Source organism: Panthera onca, chromosome C2 (assembly GCF_046562875.1).
Source record: "Panthera onca isolate mPanOnc1 chromosome C2, mPanOnc1 haplotype 2, whole genome shotgun sequence".
In the NCBI taxonomy this organism is placed as follows: Eukaryota; Metazoa; Chordata; class Mammalia; order Carnivora; family Felidae; genus Panthera; species Panthera onca.
Window position 1 is genome coordinate 12,376,232 of NC_138347.1, and position 26,370 is coordinate 12,402,601.

Below are 26,370 nucleotides of genomic sequence, written 5' to 3' on the forward strand. Positions count from 1 at the left end.
AGGGAGAGAGGGAGAGAGAGAGGAAGGACGGAAGGAAAACAAATTTAGCCAAGGACAAAAGTAGAATTCGAGCCCACGGCGAACACTTGTCCACCACCTTTGATTCCACAGCCGAAAGAAGCAGGCATCCTAAGCAGGTGGGGCGGGGGTGGTTCATTAGTCTTCCCAACACTCATTTTTGCTAAATCCACTTAAACTGTGTGACCCCATTAACACAAAGAGCACATGTTTTAGAAGTGAAGTTTTAGGCAGATGGAGAGATATGAACGTGTGGTAAATGTTTAACTTGCTACACACAGAGATCCAGCCGTATTTCATCAGCGGCTGTCTGTTTGGCCTCCAAGCTTCCACGGAGGAACCCGCCTCCACACGCTCTATGTCTTTGTCCCAATCCCCCACTCAGCAAGAGGTCCTGGAAGGCATCGATGTCCTAACAAAGAGTAATAATGACACAAGCCACCATTATCCGATGGCTCCTTTGTGCCCAGCTTATGCCCAATACTTTATGTAGCTTCTCTTACTCAGCAAACACCCGTGGGCAGGCGATGTTGTCATTGTCCCGCAGACTGGGCGGTACGGAGCCACTGTAGGGGTTCAGCAGTGTCCCCAAGGCACCAGGCTGCTCCACGTTCCTGCTCTGCCCTCCTCAGTGACGGGAACAGCTCCTGCAACCTCTGTGTTCACACGGGAAGAAGAAACAGAGGAGGCAGGTACCAACAGAGTCCACTCCAGCAGGTGTAACAGCAAGGAGATTTAAGACACTAGATGGGGAGGGTTGAGACACTAGACAGCTCTTGAGTCATGGGGAGGGTTGAACAGACTCTAGGTCGAACTCAGGAAGTCGCCGAGAAATTGGGCCATCGAGGGAGCTGCTGGTTCTTCCACAGTCGCGAAGTTGTTGAAATAAGAGGCCACCTTCTCCAACAGGAAGCCAGGACACGTCTGCCACGACCAGGAAGCAGGTCAATCAGAAAGCCGCCCCCGGAGCGCGAGGTCCCAGACCTGGCCGATTCTGGCGAGGTCCGTGCCAGCAACAGAGATGCCCAGAAGTCTCTTCTCGCTCCCCACTGAACTCAGTTCCTGAGCAAAGCCCCCATGGTCCTCTCTCCATGTGACTTAGTTCCAGATCAAGAAGTAATCAGTAAAACTGAAATCATATCTGGAGCCCCAGCTGCGATGGTAGCTAAAGACCTTGCAAGCTGAATATCTTAGCTTTCTGGGCTCTACAGCAGAGGCAGGCAAGAGAGAAAGGCATTGGAACAGAGGTGTGTCGAACTCCTGGATGAGCCACAGTAGTTCTGGAAAGCTGGGACGGCTCATTTTCGTCTGGCCAGCTTTCCCTTCCTCCACCCCCAGGGGTCCCGTCCACGTATATTATCTCATTTAATCCCCACCTCAACCTTGCAGTGAAATATTACTATCTCCTTTACAGATTAGGAAACTGAACCTCATGAAGTTTAAACGATAATGTTCAAGAAGGTAGTGGAATCAAGATTTGAACCAAAGTCTGTGTTCCGCTATTCTCATATGATAGAATTTATATGTTTGCCTTGCTAAAAGTAAACACTGGAAAGAGTGGATTCTCTCTATTCTCAGTTCCCTTGCTCCTGATTATGATTCACTGGCTTTCAAAGAGCTGAATAGGCATGGGGCTCTCCCATCTCCAAACCCTTGCTCTAGAAATTTTCTTGATTACATGGGTTGCTTGGTCCGTGGACCTCTACGAAGCCAGATGACTTGGGTGTCAGGACTGTCTGGGGTGAGAAAAGAGGAAGCTTTTCGTCCATCGGCTCACATTCTCCATTGGCCAAAGACTCACTCCATGAGGCATTATTGTCCCTTTTCCTTATATCTGACCACTCAAATCCCAGCCATCCTTGAAGCCCCGGGTCAAATGCTACCCTTCTACAAAGATGTCGTCAATCTCCTTGCCAACAGGTAGCTCCACCTTCCCTGAAACGCTCATGCATTTCCTTTGTATCTTCCTCCAAATATTTTTCACCTTCCCTGAAACTCTCACGTATTTCCTTTGTGCCTGCCTCCAAATATTTTTCACAATCAACTTATACAATTACCCCTTCCATATTGTAGCTTCCTTGAAGACAAGAACTATGACATTTATCCCTGTTGTCCCTTGAAGCTCTTGGCACAGCACATGCATGTAGTAAGGGTTCCCTAGATGAATAATATATAAATGAATGAATTTCCCTGACAAGGTGCTCTCTTCTTGAAAATATTGGATAATCTACATCCAGGTAACTACAAATCAATTGCTTTAGCTTCCTTTAGAGCTTTTAATTAGTGAGATGTTCCTCCATCACCACCATCCATCTGATTTCTCCAGGGTTTACTGACCCCTCATCAGTTAATGTATACAGAATGTTTTTTCCAAATTTATTTGCTTTACGGCTCTGAACATTTTAAAAACTGAACTGAAAAAAAGAGCGAGAACAGGACGACCTCTCTGGAGTTGAAATGAGTCCACTTTTCTCTTTGGAACACCCACAAGAGGACAGTTTTTCCCCCCAGTTCAGGCATTTGCATCCATAACAATTCATCAGACCAGAAAGTGGACCAAATCACGAGAGTAAAAGCATCTAGGAATATCATGCTGTATACTTAGCCCACTCGATTTCCTGCTGAAGTAGAATTTCTTCCATTCCTGTCAGCCCTTCAGGATCAGCAGACAGCAGCGGTCTCCCTAGTTTCTTCTGGAAACTTTCCACGGTAGAACCCCAAAACAGTGGCCAGCGGTCCCCAAGGCAGGTTCTCTCCTGCTGTGTGGTTAATGAAGCTAGTAGGCGGGCAGCTTCCCCCCCGGTTGCCATGGAAGCGGCCAGGGCCACTGGCCCTCTGAAACCGGAAAACAACAGCAAGTGCAAGACCACACATTCCATCCTGCCTTGCAGATTAAACCAGCTGTCAAGCCAGGGTGAAGAACCAGGCGGAGGTCCGCAGCGTGGAAAAGCAAGCCTCACGTTGGAACTCCCAGATGTAAGTAACTCCTCTGTTCTTTCTCGAAAAGTGTGTCTCGTAAGACAGTTATTCATAGCTTCAGAATTTCGGCTGCACTGCAGGCAAGTTCTGCGACCCTTTGAAGAGCCACTGTGGGCGTCCCCGTCTTCTGGCAGAATTTACATTTCCCGAGCATAATGTATACTTACGGTGGCTTTTACCAAGAAAGTGTTTTTTGTTTTGTTTTGGTTTGGTTTCTTTCAGGCTTCCAGGCATATGAATTGCTCTTTATGGAGATTCTGCCTTTCAAAGGAAACGTTTCCAGGGCATTCAGCAAAGAATGAAATGGTCTTCTCATTTAGTCTCTAAACAGATAAATTTACTTAGGGTAATATTATTATATAACAGATATCTGCATGGATCTGGGGCTTGTTGTTTCTATTTAAAACATTTGGCTCTACTTCCCTGTCGGTCTTCAACGCGAAATAACAATTACATAAAAGAGATGATCAGGGGCGCCTGGGTGGCTCAGTCGGTTAAGTGTCCGACTTTGGCTCAGGTCACGATCTCACAGTTCGTGACTTCGAGCCCCGCGTCGGGCTCTGTGCTGACAGCTCGGAGCCTGGAGCCTACTTCGGATTCTGTGTCTCCCTTTCTCTCCCTGCCCCTCCCCGACTCATGCTCTGTCTCTCTCTGTCCCTCAAAAATAAATAAACGTTAAAAAACTTTTTTTAAAGAGCTGATCTATCATAGCTCTTTTCCTTATCGTGATCCCAAACAGAGAAAACTGGGAACTCTCAAAACATCAGCTTATACTGTTCCTTTGCTCTGTTCTTATGTGACAGGATTACATTTATTGCTTTTTTATACACTGCTCATTGGAAAACGTACGAAGATAAGAAACGAAGTTTAGATGAGTATTAACATGTGGACTCGTTATCTTTTTTAAAAAATGTGTCCTTTTATTTAAAAGTGAAAAAAAATATTAAATACTGTACTACAAGGCAAGAAGATGGGGATTTTTTTAGCCAAAACTGGTAATTCTTACACAGTTCTTGTTCATATAGTTCATTCTTTAACAAACATGTTTGGGGCAGGTTTTTTGGGGTTTTTTTTTAGCAATAAAAGTGTTGGTGTATACTGAGGAGAGGAAATTATGCATAATATATATAAAAACCTGTCTTTAAAAACTACCAAAATTATCAGGCCTCATTTGTTTGAAAAAAATTTTTTAATGAAAACAGTGATCTTGGGGAAATTTTTAACTTTTATTTTTAGACCAAATAATGCAGTATGTGTGAACAAAAAAAAAAGATTCTCATTAAACTTTTTTTACAGAAATTGGGCATTTCTGAAAATAACAGTTTTAATAAAGTATCTATGGAAATGAGTGCTTTTCAACAGCTGACTTAGACTTCCCAATTTTCTTTTTCCATACTAGTATTTTTATTGCTTAATGCTGTTATACTATCAACTTTCTAAAAGAATTTTTAATGTGTATTTATTTTTGAGAGAGAGACCGAGTATGAGCAGGGGAGTACTATCAACTTTTTAATTCAGTGTCCAGTAGATCGTGCCTCTGTGTCAGTGGGGAGAACAGACAAACCACATGGCTCCATGAGTGTACGATCAAGGGCACAGACATGGGCCTATGTGCCAAGCTGGGTGGGGGCTGAACCCCAGTGATCGGATTAGCCGGGCATAGACCAAGTCATTAGATGGAAAGGGGTTTGCAGTCATTGGTTAACTAGTTCTCAGAAGGTTCTGTGTCAAGGAGAGGTACAGTAGCTACATATTTTAGTTAAGACTTCCCATTGGCTCGCTCTCTGAGGTAGCCTGCCCCCCATATGCAGAAGCAGCACTCAACTAATGTCCTTATTTTTAAAGCCAATTTATAAATGTTCTTTTCAAAAAGTGTTTCTTTTTTTTTTAATATAATTTATCATCAAGTTGGCTGACATACAGTGTATACAGTGTGCTCTTGGTTTCGGGGGCAGATTCCCGTGATTCGTCGCTTACGTACAACACCCGGTGCTCATCCCAACAAGTGCCCTCCTCAGTGCCCATCACCCATTTCCCCCTCTCCCTCGCCCTCCCCCCATCAGCCCTCAGTTTGGTCTCTGTATTTAAGGGTCTCTTATGGTTTGCCTTCCTCTCTGTCTGAAACTATTTTTTCCTCTTCCCTTCCCCCATGGTCTTCTGTTAAGTTTCTCAAGTTCCACATATGAGTGAAAAAAATAATAAAAAATAAAAAAAAGTGTTTCTGAAATGTTTACGCCTACTGGAACTCACTTCATTCATTTTGTTTCCTATTCCCCTAGCATGAGGTTCCTATACACGCTTTATGTTAAAGGGCACAGAGTCTAGTGATAGAATACGAGGCAGTTGTATAGAAACGTGACCCTAGGATGGGAAATAACACTGCAATTTCCACCACAATTCTCTAGAACATGTTTGGCTGTCTGGGTTCAAATTTTAACTTTTTCTTACCAGCTCCGTGACCTTTTGAGTAAGCTGTTTAGCCTCTATGTGTCTCCGTCTTCTGATACGAAAATGGGGCCATCAGGTCTACTTTTACTATGATTTTACTAAGGATTAAATGATATAAAATACATAAAAATACTTTGAACAGTACCTGGCATGAAAGCAGCAGTCGTTGAATGTTACTATTCATCAATTAAACATATCTATGGTTCCCAATTTCAGTGAACTTTTGACACCACATATCTCCCACATTTCTTATTGGGAAGTACGTTGTCTGTCATCGATGACCATTTTCTGTATTTAGCTGGTTTAGTCATGGGAACCCAAGGCTGTGGAGGAGTAAGTGTTGATGCCGAAAAATGTTGATATGGTAAAATGTCTTCTCTACCCAGCAGTCTTAACTCTCGCGGGAATCAAGAGTCGTGTATCCGGCAAGTTACGTTTGAGGTGTCTTGGATATTCAGGTGGAGTTTTCAAGGTGCTGGATATATGAGCATGGAGTTCAGGGAAGAGTCTGGAAGCAGGTTAATCATCAGCATATAGATAATATTTAAGTCCATAGGTTAGCACGCAAAGGAGTGGATATACACAGAGAAGAGAGCCAAGCACTGAGCCAGGGGCAGGCAGCAATAACAAGGAGGAAGAGGGGACGCCAGCCAAAGAGAGTGGGAAGGAGCAGCCATTGGTAGCGAGAGAAGCTGGAGAATGGGGTGTCAGGGAAGAACAGAAAGTTCTTTGCTCAAGAAGGAAAGAATAGGCAACCGTGTCGAATACTGGTAAGAATTCAAGCAAGATGAAACCAGGCAACTGACCATTGGATTGGGCACGCTGGAGGGAGGAGTCACTGGGAAGCTGATGAGAATGGTTTGAATGGAGTGATATTAACAAAAGCCTGATGGGAGTGGCTTAAAAACCTAACAAAAACATGCACAGTCTCTCTGTATGATTACAGATTTGCTCGTAAAAAGTTCGTTTTTAGTTTCTTTTATATGGTAGACTGGTGTAGCCCTATAAGAGAAACAGGTTTGAGGGGCTTCTGGGTGACTCAGTCGTTTGAGCGTCCGACTCTTGATTTCAGCTCGGGTCACGATCTCACGGCTGTGAGATAGAGCCCTGTGTAGGACTCCATGCTGAGCATGGAGTGTGCTTAAGATTCTCTCTTCCTTTCTTGATGCCCCCTTCCCCGCTCGCATGCGTGCGCACGCTCTCTCTCTCTCTCTCAAATAAAAAATAGAGAGAGAGAAACAGGTTGGAGGCAGGCAAGAACCACCATCCATAGCCCTAGCTACTAAAGTTTCATGAAAGAGGTGGGATCCAAGGACAGTTTAAGAGATGAGGCTGGTTTCTCAGCAGTTGAGAAATACAGAACTCTCCTAGACACAGGGAACAACATAAGCCTCGTGAGGGAAGTATCACACACACACACACACACACACACACACACACACACACATTCCTTCAGGACTTCTTCCCACAATATTTCCTGATGCCTCTCCCTTCCAGTTTTGATCCATTTTCCATAAAAAGATCACTTCCCACTTGCATCTCCGAATTGCCTGGCTTTCAGGGCCGTTAAGAAAGCCAGAATCTTCTCGCGGCCAGAAGGGCTAAAGAATTCATCTGGAGTCACACCTAGACACCATTTCATGGGTGCTCAGTTTAGCCCAAATTGTGATGCTCAGATGACCCACTGGAGCTCTGCTGTTAGCACAAAAATAATAATCTCCAAGGAGTCGTCGATGAAATCAGGAGGCATTCTTCTCAAAAAAAAACAAAAAACAAAAAAAACAAAACCTTTTTTATTTTAGAATAGTTTTAGACTCAGAAAAATTGTGAAGATAGCACAGAGACTTCGCATATGCCCCTACCTAGTGTCCCCTGTTATTACATCTTACATCAGAACAGACACATACTTGTCACAATCAATGAACCGATATCGATACATTATTATTGTTAACTAATGTCCACATTTTATGTGGATTTCCTTAGATTTTACCTAATGTCCTATTTCTGCTCCAGGATCTGACATTAGCTTTAGTCATTGTTCCCAGGAGGCATTTAAAGACCCTTACAAGTCTTTCATGAAAGCGGCAAGGTTTAACTTGCTTATGGTTCCAATATTTGGAACTAAAACCCTAAAGGAAATTTTAATTCTTAACGCTTCTAAGATTGAATATCGTTGGAATGGTTGAATACAGATGAAAGGAAAAAGCGTAAGGCTTCTGTCCTGGGGAAATAGCTCAAGCTACTTTATGAAACCGTCATAATGCACCTCACTGCGTGGAAGATATTAGTCCCTTTTTTATTGTTCTGGAAGTAGGTAATTAAAATATTAAAGCTTTGCAGGCTTTTTTTTTTCTTCTCATCTCTTAGAAAAGGGATTACTCTGACTCATTTTTCCTTGGCAACCTCACACTCGTAATTTGAGCAAAGCGGTCCCAGGTTAGTTTTACAAAACTGGACGCTTGAAGGTTAGATCTTGGGGGAGTCTGTAGTGGGGGCTATCATAAACCCTCAACGGACAGCAATTAGGGTGATGCCTTCTAATGCTCACCACTATCTGTGAGATCAGTATTTACCAACTCTGCTCATTCTTCCTGTGAGCCCTGGATGGATGTGTAGGGTGAAGTGGAAGGACAGCGATCTGGGAGCCTGACTTGGGGCTCGTGGTCATCGTTCCAGGCGAGTGTGTTTCACCCTGTGTCTCCATCAGATTTACGAGAAGATTCCTAGGCAACTGCAAGCGTACACGGTACTGATCGGTAAAGCCACGGAGGATGGGGATGCCTCATGGGGCTTTTGCCAGATGTCATTCAGTGGCTTTCAGGGAGGACTCACAGGCAAGGCTTAGGATGTTGGGTTCGAATTTCCCATCCTCTTGCCGATACACAAAATCTCAGTATGCTTCCTTTGTCATGGCTAGGCCAGACACCGAAATTCCTGCTAAAAAAGATGCATTTTGCTTGCTGATTTTGGTAACATGATAACACTGCACAATTCCAGGAGGTGGAAGGTAAAAGTGGAAGTAAAGGGTCAGTAACACGCATCTCTGACTTAGCTAATGTAGGGATTTATAATGTAGGGATAGGATAAATATTTATGGAGTGCTTCTATGCATCAGGCACTGTCCTAAGGACTGGGGAAACCACAGTCAACAAAAAGACCAGGTTTTTGCCACATCAGAAACCTGACTTACACAGCATACCGACACCAAGGGGTCCGGGATCCGATTAGCAAACGATGGGTGAAATCAACACCCAGTTGAGCTCAATGCTTTCAAAACACAAAATGCTTTCGTTTGTTCAAGTTGGCTCTCAGGTCCATTTCCATTATTGAATACATTTAATCTAAAAGCAGTAATCAACTGATCCTTGAAGGAGTCCTGGCTTCACCAACCACTGGGCACAAATAAGTTCAAATGCACATTAATAGCTTGCCTTTTGCCGATTTGTGTTTCCACCTCCCTGATACAAAGCCTTGCCTCCTTCCTACCTCTGTGTCTACACAATAGAGCCCCCAGGAATGTCTTACATATGCTCAGAAATGATCCCTTCACTTGATTCTGTCCCCAGCCACCATTGGATGGTGACTGTCCCTTGCCTTAGCCATGGGGCTCCCCACTGATCCACTGCCCAAAGAGGAGTGACCAGGGGCACTCCCATCCATCCTCCAAGGAAGGCCAAACGGTGCTGCTTGTCCCTCCTTCCTCATCGTACCAGAGCTGTCCTGCACTCAGTGCGCAAGTGGGGGGAACGACTCTGTCCCCAGCCCGGTGTCGTCACCCAGATAGGGGCCACTCGTGCCCCGCATCTCAGGGTTCTTGAGAGCTGTCCATGCAGCCTCTGCCTGCGGCTCCACAGGACTCAGCCCGTGGCATTAATTAGTCTGGGCTGAGAAGAGACAAGTGCCATCCTGTCCCTCCACTCAGCCCTGCCCCAGGCCTTCACACACCGTCTTCACGCTTCCTTCTTTTTTCCTCGACAGGTCCACACATGCAAATCACCACCTGGATACAGGCCCCCCTCGGAATTCATGAGACGTGTCCAGATGCCTCATTTATGCTGGGCTGGACCCAGTGCAGCATGACTACTCTGGACAGTTTTGAGCTTGGTATTTCAGAAAGCCAGTAATGGAGGTTGGGATAGTCACCCCAAGAGCTTCCTTATGATCCAGTCTAGCGAGAGTAGTAAGACACAGGAAACAATTAGCAAACACTGTAGGGCTGTAAATAGAGTGGCTAGCGTGTTTTAAAAAAACTTTTTTAACATTTATTTTTGAGAGAGAGAGAGGCAGAGTGTGAGTGGGGGAAAGGCAGAGAGAGAGGGAGACACAGAATCCAAAGCAGGCTCCAGACTCTGAGCTGTCAGCACAGAGACCGACGCGGGGCTTGAACTCACGCATCACGAGATCCTGACCTGAGCCCAAGTCAGATGCTCAACCGACAGCCACCCGGGCACGCCTAGTGTGTGTGTTTAGTCCAAAGGGTGGTTTGATATGGGTGCTTTGTAATCTCCTTATATTCTCTATATTAGTTTCCTATGACTACCTAACAAATTTCCACAAGAAGAAATGTATTCTCTTACATTTCCGGAGGTCAAAGTCCAAAAGCAGGCTGACTGTGCTAAAGTCAAGGTGTCGACAGGGCTCCTTCCTTGGGGAGGCTCCAGGGGAGAATCCGTTTCTTGTCTCTTGCAGCTTCTAGAGTTTGCTGGCGTTCCTTGGCTTCCAGCCATATCGCTCCGATCTCTGTTTCTGTTGCCACATTGCCTTTTTCTCCTCTGTCTCCTCCGGTTTCCTCTTAGAAGGACCCTTGTGATTACATTGGGCTCACCCAGATAATCCAGGGTCTCCCCATCCCAAGATCCTTAACGTAATCACATCTGCAAAGTCCCTCTTGCTCTGGAAGGCAAGATTCACAGGTTCTAGGAATTAGGACACGGACACCTACAGGGGCCCTTACTCAGCCCCCACCGTATCTACCAGGGATAAGAAGAAACCAGAAAGCAAGTGTTTTGATCACAGTCCATACCCTGCTGCCCCACTGAACAATTTAGAAATGGGAATTGGACACTTACTTCAATTGACCGGTTTTGCTCACTAATGATTGCAAGCCCTCCCGTTCCCCAGAATCGCAGAAGGACGTTTGTAAATCGAGTTGTTGTTTGTTACAGGACAAATGGGGCAAAGAGGCATTTTTGCTTTATGTTGAGCCTGTTCTTTATTCAAATGTTTTGATGTAAGTAGTGCATTAAATGTGCCAGTAACTTTTATGTTTCTTTGGGGTGGCTTTTGGGATGCCCTGACAGAGCATGCTAATATATCCCTATTATCATTATGGTTCCGACCTTATAAAATATCATAGTTAGTAGAGTACTAAGTACCACGTATATGTAAGCATACTTACTAGTAGTAACAGTACTCACGGACAGACTCTACATTTCCACGTGCGTCCTGCTACACTGACGTTATATCCTGGTGTAGTAGGTATTATCATCCCCGCGCCATGTTGACAGAGACGACTCCGCAAGTCATTTCTGAGTGGCCCGCAATATACAGCGAGTTGAACACGAACCATCACAAAAATAAAGCGTGGTGCTCTTGAGACCCGAACCACACACTTGAGGTTAATTTTGCCTAAATGCCAACTTATGGAGACGTGAACTTTATTTCCTCTTTCTCTAGATGAGGAAATAAGTCAGATGATAGCGAACAGTTTTGCGCCCACTGTATAAACCCAAGGAGATGCGGATCATACCAGGATCACGGTGAATCCTGTGTCGCGCCTCTCACTGTGAACTGTGTAAGTAAGGCCCAGGGGCAGGAAGAGCCCTTCATCAACAGGGAGTGCACAAGGCGGTGTCTTCAGAGGCAGACACTCGGGAGGGCGTGTGAAAATGCAGTGGCTCATAACACCAGGGCTGGGGGTGGAATACGAGGAAAGAAAAGATAACACTTACCACAGTAAGGAAGCGCTGGGGAGAGACCCAAATTCATGTCCCTTTCAACATTATAAGCTTTGGACTATTAAACAACAAAGCTATCCCTTCTCTTGTAAATATCATCTTACATAGGGGCGCCTGGGTGGCTCAGTCAGTTAAGCATCTGACTCTTGACTTCAGCTCAGGTCATGATTTCACGATTCGTGGCTTTGAGCCCTGCATCAGGCTCAATGCTGACAGTGCGAAGGCTGGTTGGGATTCTCTCTCTCTCTCTCTCTCTCTCTCTCTCTCTGCCCCTCTGCCCCTCCCTGGCTCTCTCTCAAAATAAAGTAAACCTAAGAAAATAAATATCGCATTACGTAGCGTGTATCTGTAACCTACCTCCTGCGGTGCATTTGTGAGACAGAGCCAAAGAAAAGAAAAATGCCCCAAATCCGTTTTTTCTCAAAGAGCTTCTCAAGGTCCTACACCTAGAGTATCCCCGCGAGCATCTCATGCACGAATGCAGAGTAGGCAGGACGTTCTCCTTGGCCTGCCTGGGAAGGGTGATTGCACAGCCACGGACCAGTGGGAACTGGACCCGGGAACAGGTGATCCCTCAGCTCTGGTGTCCTCAAGAGGAGCCCCCACCCCACAGACTCCCAGACTTCCTATTTAATCCTTGCCATCCCTTTAACAAGGCACAAGTAGGAATAAAGCCTAAAGGGCAAATACGCTTGGGCAAGAATATGTTTATGTAAATCCAGATTAAGGCTTACCCAAGTGCCCTTAGACCCCTATGTGAGAGGAGGATTTTAGCAGCAGGCATCTGGAAAGAGTGGATAAGCCTTGACCAAGGAATTGAGATGAAGGCACAGCAAGGAGCCCCTGGGGACAGGAAAGATACCGTGCCGACTCCGTAATCTCGCCTGTAACTTGTCTTGCCAGGAGCTGCTCTGGCTGCCGGTCTAAGGAAACCACCCAGAGGCCCCTGGCTCAGAAGATGAGCTGTGCCTTTCCGGCGAGGGGCAGGGGCAGGGTGGGCATCTTGAAGAGCAGAGCCCCAGGCAAGCCATGTGGGGATGCTAAGAAGGAAACAGGGACTGCTTTCCCTGTGCTGTTCCCTCTGGATCTCCTGCTTCCCACGCACGAGGACCTTTGTCCTCACCCTTGCCTCCCTCATCCTCCCCTCTTTGGCTGCCCCACCCACCCCAGGATTGGAGACACAGACACAGATTTATCCAGGGAGGCTGGAGCCAGGAGTCAACAAATGGAGAGAGGTAAACCCTCAAAGAAAATACGGAAGTGTTCTCTTACTTAGAACCCACTGTGCTCTGTCTCTGTCTTCCAGTTCATCTCTGCCTGAATGACCTTCCTGACGCACAGAACTAAATAGGTCTCCCCGCTCACAAACCTCCAGCGCCTCCTTTTTGCCTCTCTCTGGGGCCTCCAAAGGGGGTGTTTGCGGCCAAGGGAGTGTCCAAGCTAAGCCAGTGGGTTGAGTTGAAGGTACTCAAGTCTTATTTTTATTTTTTTGTCTCAGATTAAAAAAATTCTACTCTCTGTGTATGACTCACAATGTAGATAATATATCAATAGGGTAGTTGTAATGCTTTCATAAATAAAAAGTCACATCTCTGGAAGAGGGCTTTTTGTTTTTTTAAGTTTATTTATTTATTTATTTATTTTTGAGAGAGACAGAGAGAGTGATCAGGGCAGGGGAAGAGAGAGAGAGAGGGAGAGGGAGAATCCCAAGCAGGCTCTGCGGTGTCAGCACAGAGCCCAATGTGGGGCCCAAACTCACAGACCGTGAGATCATGACCTGAGCCGAAACCAAGAATTGGACACTTAACCGATTGAGCCACCCAGGCGCCCCACTGGGGAGAGGTTTGTTTTTTTTAAGTTTTTATTAACAGGGTGAGAGTCAGAAGGGTTTGAAGACTAAACCCCTGATCTCGGGGTTTGTCCTAACCCTGCCTTGCCTGCGCTCCAGCTCATAGGCCCCAGAGACACCAAGGGCTCAGTTTCTGAGGTTTTGCTCGAGGGACCCTTCTAGCTGCAGCCCTTTCCTTTCCCTTCCCCCAAGCCCTTCTCTGCTGGCCCTAAAGCACCCTGTTGCGAGTCTTTCCCTGTCCTTGTGCCCAACACTGGCTCCATGTCATTAATAAGCACTCACCAATCACATTGCCTTTTAATTAACTGCCTACTCAGGCAGTTAACTCCTTGGGCAACCCATTCGACCCCTGGGGTGAGCGAGGCCATCTCATCCGGTCTCGGTGTTAGCAACACTGGGTACCTTTGTGATCAGATACACTTCAAGAGTAAGGTCTATGTTTCGCCAGGTGGGATACACCCAGAATTCCAAATTACCTCCTTGTCTGGAAGGTCTCTCCTGTTCGCCCCCTCAGAACCTTCAAGGAGTTTTGCAGAAACACGCTTGGGGAACCGTGTTTGTGAGACATCCTTGCCTAGCTCCCCAAGTCCTGGCTTCCAAGTGGGTTTCTTTGAAGTGCCTGGACGCTGGCTGTCTTCTGCCTTTCTTCCTGTGTCTGGGGTCCAGATTTCTCTTTCAGGCCCTCTGCTTCTTGCTGGAGCATCTCATCCGTTTCTGGTCCTTATTGGCCCCAGTTGCTTCAACCGAGACTTTTCCCTAAGTGCCTTTCCCCTGTCAAAACAAAACAAAAACAAAAACAAAAAACACTTTTAATTTCAAATTAAACTCACTTCTGAATTAAAAATGGGAAATCACGCTGAATTGCTAGTTGCTGTTAGAATTTGGGGAATACCATCATGGTTTTCCACAATTGTATTTTTTCTCCTTTGTGTTGAGACTATAGAGTTCAAACCATCATTATTCAAGACATTTCAAATCTGTTTTGGGCAAACGGTCCAAAGGCTCTCCTCCCACCGACACACGATCTTCTTACTAGTAATATCTTCTTATAAACAGAACTAGTCCAGTTTGAAACATTCCTCTTGGAGCCAAGTATAAACATTATCTAAATGTTGGGTGTAATCCTAGACTGAGAAGGAATCTGTGTGGAATTTGTTTTGAAGTAACTGATGTCTGTATCTGCTCACTTCAGAAGTCTTTGCTTTCGTGCAGCTAATTGCTGGCATTAATTACTACCGAGATTTCTTCAGCTGTGACATAAAACTAATATTTGAACTGATCTGAATAGTAGCTCTAGTTTTTCGACATGTTCGGTGATTTAAAGGCTCCAAGATTTAATGAGCGTACACGGTGTTTCACATCTTGCCTGAAAAATTTAGGTGGATTGAGACCACCTCGGTGTTTGTGATGGCTGCATAAAGCCACGTATTATGCTTGCCAGAAATTCCTAGTGCCCACCGATACCCACGTCGTCCTCTCCTCCCTTGGCACAGTGCCGGGCCTCGTTTCCAAGCTGCTTGCAGAGAGGGGGTGCCGCATGGCTGAGTTCTGGTCAGTGAAAAGCCCACAGAGGATCCAAAGGCCTGGGAGATGATAGAGCCGTGGATGAAAGCTTGAGCCCCTACATGACCACGTGGAGCAGAGCACACCCTCCCCACCCCCACCCCCCACCCCCCACCTCCTCAGTGGCCTCAGGCTATAACATAGGGAGGAATCAACTTTTCCTCTAGTTTCACTACGTATGTATTCATTTGTGGGCAGAATCCAGCATAACATAAACAAAATGGCACAGATACGTCACATTGCCCCTGCCCCTTACTAAGCCCCCGCCCACAGTGGTGGGGGACGGGATCGGGGAGGGGACTCCTCTTAGGACACAGGAGGCAAGCCCTGATGATGGGCACACAACAAGCTGGGGTACTAAGAAAATGATGAGGCAGAGCAAGTCAGAAGGCTCCCCCCCAACAGGACCCCTCCACTCCCCTCTCCCACCAGCATCCCCATAGCCCATCAGTCTCTCTGTCCTACTTTTGTTTGGTTTCTTTTTTATTAATTTTTTTTTAATGTTTATTCATTTTTGAGAGACAGAAACAGAGCGTTGAGGTGGGGGGGGGGGGAGGGAGGGGCAGAGAGAGAGGGAGACACAGAACCGGAAGCAGGCTCCAGGCACTGAGCCCGACGCGGGGCTCGAACCCACAGGCCGCGAGATCATGACCTGAGCCGAAGTCGGATGCTCAACTGACTGAGCCACCCAGGCGCCCCCCTCTGTCCTACTTTTGGATGTTTCAAATTCTGATCGCCCTGTGCTAACTACATAGATAAATTTTTCTTTTCTTTTTCTTACTCAGGAACTATTCCCCTCCTCAGATACTACCTCTTCTGTGAAGCTTGTTATGACATCTTCCATTTGCAGGCGAAGTTAGGTGTAGACTCAACACCCCATACAAAATGCTATTATAGTGATTATCACACACCATGCCCAGCACACAGCAAGGACGCAACAAAGGTATATTGAATGAAGGTGGGGGGGGGGGGGGGCAAAAGATAGTTTGCCCAATGTCAGCATACTCTTCTCACTGCTTGTTACAGAAATCCAATTCAGACTGGTTTGAGTAGGGGGAAAAATTTTTTGGCTCACTTATTTCAGAAATCAAAGAAGGATGTCAGTCATGGCTTGATCCTGGTGTTCAAAAAAGTTGTTAGAAATGTCTCTGCATTTCTTGTCTGTTCTCCTCTGTGTTGGCTCCATTGTAGGGCAATCTCCCCCCTTCTGGAGACAAGACAGTCACCAGTAGATCAAGATTTCCCTTCTAACAAGCTGAGCAACCCGCAGAGGAAAACAACAGTTCCTTTCCCCATGGCACCACGCCCATTATGGTCAGGGGCACAGGAAGGAGCAGGGACAGTGTGATGTATCTGTGCCCATTCTGCTGATGCCATGCTGGAATCTGCCCACAAATGAATAAATACACAGTAAAACCAGGGTGTTCACAATCCACATTCAACAAATCTAAAGAGAGAAGTCCAGGGTAAAACCGAAGGATAAAAATGTCCAACTAGCATCTTTTTGGAAACCCTATAGGCTTGTTACCAGGAATATTTGTCCTACTTTGTAAGCCATCACCAGGCCTCATGCATCCGGCCTCCATGTTCCAGCCTTTGAATTCCCTGATACCCAGAAGGCAGGGGCCACCCTGAGATCCAGCCAGGGACTTGACTGCGGGGCCGGGAAGAGGTGCTGCTCACAAATCTTTTATGATCTCTAGTCTCCCCTTGTTTCAGGAAACCAATGTCTATTTCCCTTCCTACCTCTTTTCTTCTTCCATGCATGCCTCTGAATGGTATCAGCACCTGGAAAATGAAGCAGACACTTTTCTCACCAGGTTCCAGGCTTGTGGATAGACCCTTTTTCACCTCCCTTTCCCCTCCAGGCTGAGATCAGAGCAAGCCAGTGGTGTCGATGACAGCTTTCTCAGTTCTGATATGAAAGCGTTACTGGGGCATGAAGTCCTAGAAACAAACCTCCAGCGGAATCGAGGACAACCGATCATCTAAAATTATCTTGTAATTAATAAGTTAGTCACTGCTCCTTACTAAGTGGGGTAGTCACCACCACATCCTAAAACTATTTAAAACCGTTAAACCTTGTGTTCAGGAAGAATGCTGGCTCTATGGGAGCATTTCTCAAAGCCCTTTCTTTTATGACAAAATGCACTAACGAATACATCCTTTAAGAAAACCCTGTAACAACTTCAAAGTCAACACAAAGCACTATATAAAGCACCTTATTCAGTCCCCCAAATGGACTTTAACCTATCTCTCTGCTGCGTTCCTATAACCACACGTACATTCAATAGGGCCTTTCTCAGTCCTGCCCTATTTGTCTTCCTCTTCCGCTTATGAGCCCTTGGAGGGCAGGGTACAGGTTTTGTTCATCTTTGTGCCTTCTGCTCGGCCTTGGCACATGGCCCGTGCTGAGCCCCACCCAACTCTTGCCTTTGCCTCCCTCTCCTCCCCGCTGCCGCAGGCCCTTGGTCCTCACACGCAGGCCTGGCCCGCCTTGGGCTCTGGAAGCAGAATCAAGTCGCTTAGAACCCAACTTCCATAACCTCGCTGTCTTCTGGGCTGTATCCCCAGAGCCAGCAAAGTGCCTGCCAGCTAGTGAACTCTCAGTAAACATTTGCTGAGTGAATGAATGAATGAATGAGCGAATGAATGAATGAATGAGCGAATGAATGAATGAATGATATTATGATTCCTGTGAACCAGTGTCTTACTTTCTGTTCAAGTTTACTTAGCTGAGCTTATTTTTGGTCTCTGGCCACCTGCTGACGAACGTGTGCCTCCTCCCTGTCCACCTGACCCTGGCATTTTTAGCATTGCCTCCCTTGGATTTCTCTTTGCCTTGCTTTGCCACCTCGGGGCCTCATCTTGCACCCTAAGTGTTGCACGTCTGCCTCACCTCTTTCCTGCTGTCACCACCACCCTCTCTGGACACACGTTCGGCTCCTCGGACTGACTCGTCTGTCCCTCCGCAGCCTTCCTACGGGGGCCCTGTCACCAGCCCTGGACTCTCTGAGCCAGAGGCCTCGTTCCAAGTATTTTTCCAGATGCATGGTGATTTGTACATGCAGATGGACTGAACTGTATCTTTGGTCAATTCGGATTAATTGAATTGTATCTTTGGTCTTGTATCTTTTGGTCAGCCATCAGCTAACTCAGGGGAAGTGTAATTATTCTTATTTTAATTTTTTTTTAGTGTTTATTTATTTTGGGAGAGAACGAGTGAGTGGGGAGTGGGGGGCAGAGAGAGAGGGAGAGAGAGAATCTCAAGCAGGCTCTGCTTGTCAGAACAGAGTCCCCCATGGGGCTCTATCCCACAAACTGCAAGATCATGACCTGAGTTGAGATCAAGAGTCAGATGCTTAACCAACCAACTGAGCCACCCAGGAGCCCCAGGAAATGTAATTATTCTTGCAAGACTGGAACCTGGAACCCTATTTCATAACGTGTGTCTCATTCCAACCTCACCAGAAAAGAATACCATGCATCTATTATATATCAAGTACTTAGGCCGTTTTCCTCCAAATTGGACATTGATGTTGCTCCTTAAACTAAGCATGGACTTATCTTGTTTAGGTCATTTAACAGTGCTGATAGATTGCTTAGTTTTGGAGCCTTACACTAAGTTACTTGATAAAACCAATTTATAACAGGTGTTCTGGGAAAGGAGGCAATGAAAAGTTCATTGCAATTAACTGGCATGTGATTAGTGTTTTCATGGTCTATTAACACGGTCAAATCTACTCTAATACTCATATTTCTGGGAGACCAGGAAAGTATCAATGGATCTATAAACAGATTAATATGATGGGGGGGGCATGTTTGTCTAGTTAGAAATTAAAGGTTACCATTAACTAAATGTTTCGCTGGTTTGCACGCTATGTTGTTTCACAGGTAGCACTTGGATAGCTGAGTCCATCACGGAGCTGCTGGTCTCCTGAATTCCAGGAAGTCAGATATTGAGGGGAGGAGGGAATGTGCACGGTTAAGGGGTTGTCGAGTACTCAATACAAGTAACACGACGTTTGGAGAGTGTGCACGCTCAAAGCACCACAGATCCCTGGTGCACCCAGACAGGCGCACTGGGTCTCCTCTCTGGCACCCCATCTTGTTGCTGCTGGTGTGTCAGTCTCCCAGCAGACATCACAGGGAGTTTTACGCCTCACACGGGTAGGCTGGCCACTGCCTGTCACAAGGCTCTGAGAAAAGATCATTTCTGCACTTGGGCTCCACTCAGGCACTTGCGTTGCCTGCCCTTGATAGAACCACAAGAGAGAAACGTTTGCGATGGATGATTTAGGGGGGTCCATTCCCCTAACCTTCCTATTTTTTTAAGCAACCTCTACACCCAACATGGGGCTCAGACTCACGACCCTGAGATTAAGAGTCACATGCTCTACGAACCGAGCCGGCCGGGCGCCCCATGACCCGCATATTTCTAATGAGAGCCTGCGATAACACAGCTGCGTATTTGTCTTTCAGTTGAGTTGCAATGAACTGGCTCACGAAGGGGAGACACAACCTTGCGGGCCCACGCTGAGACAAGAATGGCCCCACCTTCTGGGCACAGCCTCCTGCTGACCAGCGCCCTGGGCATCCTTGTCCTGGGTTGCTTCACAGGAGGTCAGAGGAACAGCACTCTGATCTTCACGAAGGAAAACACCATTCGGAACTGCACTTGCTCCGCGGACGTCCGGGACTGTGACTACACTTTGGCCAACTTGATGTGCAGCTGCCACACCGTCCTGCCTTCCGCGATAGAGCAAACCAGCTACGACGACCGACTGACCGTCTGGTTCACAGATGCATCTGCACTGGGCCTTCTGCTGAACTTCACGTTGGTCCGGGACCTGAAGCTTTCTCTGTGCAGCCCCAACACTCTCCCCGCCGAATACCTGGCTATCTGCGGTCTGGAGAGACTTCGGGTCAACACCGAGGCCAGGCGGCCGTTGCCAGAGCAGAGCTTACTCATCCACGACGGCAGGGAAAGTGAACCCGGAGAGAAGCCCGCATGGTTACCCGGAGGCCGGCATACGTGTATGTGTATCTCATTCTTAGATGTGGCGCTTTTCAACGGGAATTCATCCTTAAAAGCATACAGTATAGAAAACGTTGCCAACACCACCAACCATTTCCCCCACTTTTCTTACTTTGAAACCTTCCCAATTTTGAGCAACCAAAGCTATGTTGTCACGTTCATTTACTAACGTCGTCAAAGGTTCCAACCGCCAGGAACTTTGGCAAACTGTGGAGAACTTGAAAAGGAATCTGGGAACCAGGCCATGGGTATCCTTACCTTCAACTTCACCTGTCTGCCCAGCCCCCATTCACATATACACAGCCCATATACACAGCCAGCCCTCTCTGCTCCGCTCTGAGCCCAACCATGGGAGCTGTTCAGAAAAACAAAATAAATAGAAAGAAACAAACAAAAAACAAACCCCAAAACACAAAGCAAAAAAAAAAAAAAAAAAAAAAACAACCTACTTCAGTCCAGAACATCTTGTGAGCCAGCTAGAGGCCAGGCCCGGGCTCCCGGGGGTCTGGGCAGAAACATCAGATGGGGAATGGAGAAAGCAGGCCACGTCAGGGACTGCTTAGCGGGACTCAGCACAGGGGATGACGCCCCAAGGAAGATATCTTCCTTCAAAACACTGCCTTAGTTTCTTTTCTCTTGCTTCGTTTTGTTACACTGGACTGGAATTCCCCTAAGAAGAGAACGCTAGATTTCAGATGCTTCAGGACTATGTGTTCCACAAAATGATTCGGTTCTCTTTAGACTGATGTTTTCCGAAGACCTTGCTAGACACGTCTGCACTGAGAAAGGGGAGTTTTGAGAGTGGAACAGGCCTGATTAGGGTGGGACCTTAGGACCAAAGGAGAGCACTGGGATTTGAGGAGTGTGATACAGAAACGAAAAGTCAGGGGACACAAAAACCGATGGCAGAGATCTCAACATTTTGCTTACAGCAAGACCTAAACCCAGGGAGTTTCTCTTGTGGACCTTTTGCTTTCATTCTTTCTGTCTTTGCCTTCCTCCGTCTTGGTCCCCGGTGTATCACTTCGGCTTTTTCTCCCCCTCCCCCTCCTCCCTCCACTCCAGAAATAAGAACTGCATTTAACATCACTAGGGGCTAGTCTGGGAACCTAATAATCATTTAGAATGTGATTCTTATGGGCACAAATGCTCATACTACTAAAATATAATGAACAAAAGAATGTTTAGTCCATCTGGATGTTTAATTCTGGGAAGTTAAGACACTTTCTCTGACATGGTTGACATAAAAGGGTGTGGTGACAAAAGAACTGAAGCAACATATTTAAAAATTTAAAAAAAAAATTTTTTTTTAACGTTTATTTATTTTTGAGACAGAGAGAGACAGAGCATGAACGGGGGAGGGTCAGAGAGAGAGGGAGACACAGAATCTGAAACAGGCCCCGGGCTCTGAGCTGTCAGCACAGAGCCGGACGCGGGTCTCGAACTCACGGACTGTGAGATCATGACCCCAGCTGAAGTCGGACACTCAACCGACTGAGCCACCCAGGCGCCCCTAAAAATTTTTAAAAAGTGAACTGACCTCAAGGTACAAAGAAAACTTTTCCTCATATACTCAATTTATCATTGAGACAGAATGTAAAGAATCCATGATGATGATGCTACAAATGTCCAGGTCAAATGCAGGAGGAAGCAGAGACATAATCGCATTCATAATGTGATAATGGTAAGAAAGAGTTTTATTATCAAATAACAGGATATCTTGAGGTTGATGATTTCAGATCACATTCACCACATTTTTCTCTTAACCTTAAACATAGGGTGACCGAAATAACCTGAAATGTCTACATTTGCTTAATTGGCGGGGGATTTGGCCATTTGGGCTAATTAGCATGAGTCCATAACGTCAGTATTTAAATTAGGCCAAAACGACGACCAAAGTATGAATCTTAATAGGATAATGCAATGACCTCATTACTCACATTGTATTTGAGAGGTAAGATTAAAGTGACAGAAAAAGACAAGGAGAAAACAGGAGGAAAAAGGAAGGCAAGAAGGATACAAGTGAAAGGATGAGTAATAAATATATTTACTGTCATGGGTAACCAAAAATGTAAAAATGCCTGAATTTTAATCAGTTTTTATCAACAAAGGGTAAAATTAAGTGTTAGAAATTATGAGCATCTTGATATGCATTGCTTCTATTTGGTGGCTTTGAATCACTTCAAAGCCCTTTCACAGATGTTGTAAGTGATTCTTGTAAGAAATCATTGTGGATCAATGGGACTTCGATCAATAGATGAGGAAAAATTAATACAGTAATCAATCAAGCTTGAAGTTGCCAGATTTCTGGCCTGAAAACGTGGTTCAGGTCTCAGCGAGAGAGGATAAGTCAGAAACTGAGAGAACGCACGGTGCGTACACAGGGAGAGACGGCACTCAGTGCTCGGTGGAGGGTGAGGGTTGGAAGGACAGCAGGGAGCGGTGGGGATGGTGGCAGACTAAGAGTCCACACCCCACCTGAATGGTCCACAGAAGCTCAGCTCCAGCCGAGTGTCACCGTGGGAGAATACAAAGGGTCCAGTTTTCGTCGTTCAGGAAAATTAAGAATTCCAGGTTTTTATGTGAAATCTCACAATTTGTAAATGTTGGCACACCATGTCACCTTTTTGTTTGCTGGTTACTTTAGGTAACACTGTGTGGTCAAACCAACCATGTCGGTGGTCCCCTTAAGCTTGGGGCTAGCCATTTGTCACCTCTGATCAGTGGTGTGCCAGTAAAAGCTGAACAGCTAGCTCTCCAAAACACAAAACAAAAAAAAAGTACATAGATACGTATGTACACGTTTACTATAAATTTTGCTGATACAAAGGATGCGTAGCACACAATTTATAAATGACAATAGAATATATAGTATTCTTTATTGTAAATTCTATGTAGATAATTAATCCCCAAAGAATGTTGTAGGTGATTTTTGCCAAACTCTTGTATCCGAAGCCAACCGAGGGTTGTGACTGATGAGTGCGTATAGTTCTTGGCATGAATGTTGGTTGATAGTTTTCTTTACACGAGGAGTAAGAGGAAAGTTAACACAGATTTTTGTGGGAATGTCATTTGTCAGCCAATGATGTAAGCAACTTCTTTGCTGAATCGAATAATATTTTTCAACTACTGGAGGAGTATTTCCTTAATTCGGAGGACTATTCAGAATGTTAAGGCTACTGACATGATACACGTTTAAGTTTAGTCTGCATTGTTAACATTTGCTCCAGCACGCTCAACAGAACAAATCAAACCCCTCTATGTAGTGTTTTCCAATTTCAGTGGTGCAACTACTGACCTCATAACCAATTTCAAGCTCCGAGGCACATCATGGAACACAGAGGTGAGCAAAGAGGCACAGTAGGGTGTGATTAGATAGCATTCCTACCCACAGTGCAGTAGGCACTAAGAATCTCAAGAGGAAATATAATAGTAAAATGTGGTAGAATAACGAAGAGGTGATGAGTTTTGAGGACTATCTTTGGGGGTTTTTTTGCATAAGTTAATTAACTATAAGTTCATATAATTTAATTTTTAATAATAACTGTATTAAACAACCAGCTTGCAAAATTCCTGAAAAGTTAACAAGTCAGCTCTGGTGAGTCAGTGCGAGAGTGCCCCAGTGCCCCAGTGACTGGTAGAAAGATATACAGAAGAAATGGGGTGAAGACAGTGACTTCAGGGTTGCAGAAGGTCACTTGCGGGATCGGTGGGTCTAAATTCCTCATTTCAGAGCTACAGGGGAGAAATTTAGGACACTTGCACTCCTCTTCTATGTAGTAGCCCACTCTTCAACATCTAGAATCACGATCCTAAAAGCCCTTAGGTGGGAGGTTGGGGGGAAAGGGGTGAGGAATCTAAGGCCTTATGAGAGAAAAGAGTTAGGGGTTAAAACTCTTGAGTGAACTCATGAAGGGCGCCTTAAAGGAAGAAAGGAACAAAAGCATCAAGAAAAGTTATTAACAGCATTTTACACACATTAAATTAACAATGGGAGCTAAGTGGGGCACCTGGGTGGCTCAGTCGGTTGAGCGTCCGACTTCGGCTCAGGTCATGATCTCGCAGCTCGTGGGTTCGAGCCCCGCATCAGGCTCTGTGCTGACATCTCGGAGCCTGGAGCCTGCTTCTGATTCTGTGTCTTCCTCTCTCTCTGCCCCTCCCCTGCTCATGCTCTGTCTCTCTGTCTAAAATAAGTAAGTATTTAAAAAAAAATTTTTTTTTAATTAAAAAAAAAAGGGAGCTGGGCAATCAGTTTCCCAGAGATGATCTCTAATAACTACTGGATCTCTTTCTCCAGAATCTACAGGAGGATGTTTATAAATCTGATTTGATTTGTTAAATCAAAAAATGATGCAAAGAGGCCTTCTTGTTTTATGCTGAGCCCTTTTGCTATTAAATTTTTTTTTTTTTATTTTAGAGAGAGAGAGAGCAGGGGAGAGGGGCAGAGAGAGAGAGGGAAGGGGGAGAGAGAGAGAGAGAGAGAGAGAGAGAGAGAGAGAGAGAATCTCAAGCAGGCTCCACACTCAGCACAGAACCCGATGTGGGGCTCAATCCCACAACACTGGGATCATGACCTAAGCCAAAATCAAGAGTCAGATGCTCAACTGACTGAGCCACCCAGGCACCCCCAAGTTTTTAATGCATTTTAATTTCAGCAGAGTCCAGAGACAGAACTCTGAATGACACACAAGTGTCATCAGGCTACCTGACGTAGATAGCCTCCAGGAAAGCAACGACGGAGAGCTGTGCAGAGAGCACAGTGCCTCGTCAAGCCTCACCTATTTAAGTAGTAAAGGTAAACCACACAAATAAATAAAGCACTAAGGACAGCTGAAAACAGATCCCACATTTTAAACAATCAGTACATATTAAGAATAAAATCACAAATCCATGGGAAAAGGGGAAGAAATTTAATAAATGGTGTGCAGGGCAAAAAAAAAAAAAAAACAGATTAGAAGTATACACACTAACATATTAACATTATTGTATCTGGGTGATGATATTAAAGGGGTTATCATTTTCTCCTTCCTGGGTATCTTGATTTCCTAAATTTTTTTGCATAAACATGTATCACTTTTGCAATGGGAAAAACTCAGAGTATTATACGGGGTGCCTGGGTGACTCAGTCAGTTAACTGTCTGATTTCGGCTCAGGTCACAATTTCACAGTTCATGAGATTGATCCCTGCATGGGGTGGGCTCTGTGCTGACAGCAGGGAGCCTGCTTGGGATTCTCTCTCTTCCTCTCTCGGTTCCTCCCCTGCTTGCTCTCTCTCTCTCTCTCTCAAAGTAGATAAACCTTTTTTTTAAAGAGTATTTTTAGATAAACGAGTGCTGGAGTAAGTGCTTACTGTTTAAAGCTACAGCCTGATCTCATAACCAACATCGTGATGTTAAGTTGGATAATATTAAAATGAAACTACAAAACAACTTTAAAATATGGGAAAGAAAAAGAAAAGAGATCAACAACCTATTAAAAACCAGGGAAATAAATAAACATGCAATTCACATGAGATGACACTCAAACAGCCAATGACGGAATAAAAAATTACCTCTACTAAGGGAAACGCAATGGGACACTGATATTTCACCTATTTGATTGGCAAAAAAAAAAAGACCTTACTTAATATCAAGTTTGGTCTTACTTGTAGGCAAATAGATATTCTCATATAATGTTGGTGGGAGAATAAAGTGGTACAGCCACTTTAACGTACAATTTAGGAATGCATCTTAAAATACATACGAGCTAGAAGCCAATTCTACTTTTTTATGTCTACCATAGAGAAACACCTTCCCCCACAAATACACATATGTCAACTAGTAGAAATTCATCTAGTCGTTCAGCTAGAAAAAATTTACTTTTCTTGATCACACTCTACTTCAATAAAGAGCTTTAAAAAGAAAAAATCAATAATATAACTAACAGTTATGTAATTATCATCCAGAATTGACAAATATAAACATTTTGTCACATTTATTTAAAAGTAAAAAAAAAATAACATTTATTTATTATTGAGAGACAGAGAGTGAGTAGAGAAGAGGCAGAGAGGGGGACACAGAATCTGAAGCAGGTTCCATGCCTAAGCTGTCAGCACAGAGCCGGACGCGAGGTTCGAACTCACAAACCACGAGACCATGACGTGAGCCGAAGTCGGACACTTAACCGACTGAGCCACCCAGGCACCCCTAAAATTTTGTTACACAAAAGATATAAAACATTAGTTTTAAAAACTGCAGAGAAATTATGAACTTGACTTAGGCTTGTTGGTAGTAGTATTGGCATAATTTTAAAACTATCTGGTGTGTATTATAGGATTGTGTAAAAGAGGAAATATATTGAAGGTTTTGGGGGCCCCGAGTTCTAACTGTAGGAAATACGAGCCAAGGGGAGGTGAAGCAGCACCTTGGGCTTGGACCTTAATGTATCACAAACTCGTGATTTTTTTTAATGTTTGCTTCTTTTTGAGAGAGAGAGAGAGAGAGAGAGAGAGAGAGAGAGAGAGATGGGCTGTTCTAGAA

General features: G+C 45.1%; 1 protein-coding gene across 2 annotated transcripts; it reads left to right on the forward strand.

Annotated features, from left to right (window-relative positions):
* The first annotated feature begins 2,874 nt into the window (after positions 1 to 2,874).
* Positions 2,875 to 20,304, forward strand: EPCIP (exosomal polycystin 1 interacting protein). 2 transcript variants are annotated; one of them, XM_060640404.3, is made up of 2 exons: positions 2,875 to 2,994; positions 19,297 to 20,304. In XM_060640404.3, exon 2 carries the CDS (start codon positions 19,362 to 19,364, stop codon positions 20,019 to 20,021), a length of 660 nt encoding a protein of 219 aa, XP_060496387.1. In that variant the 5' UTR covers positions 2,875 to 2,994; positions 19,297 to 19,361; the 3' UTR covers positions 20,022 to 20,304. The 2 variants fall into 2 exon arrangements, with proteins under 2 accessions (XP_060496387.1, XP_060496388.1); XM_060640405.3 differs by lacking the exon at positions 2,875 to 2,994 and adding an exon at positions 11,127 to 11,239.
* Positions 20,305 to 26,370: the final 6,066 nt, after the last annotated feature.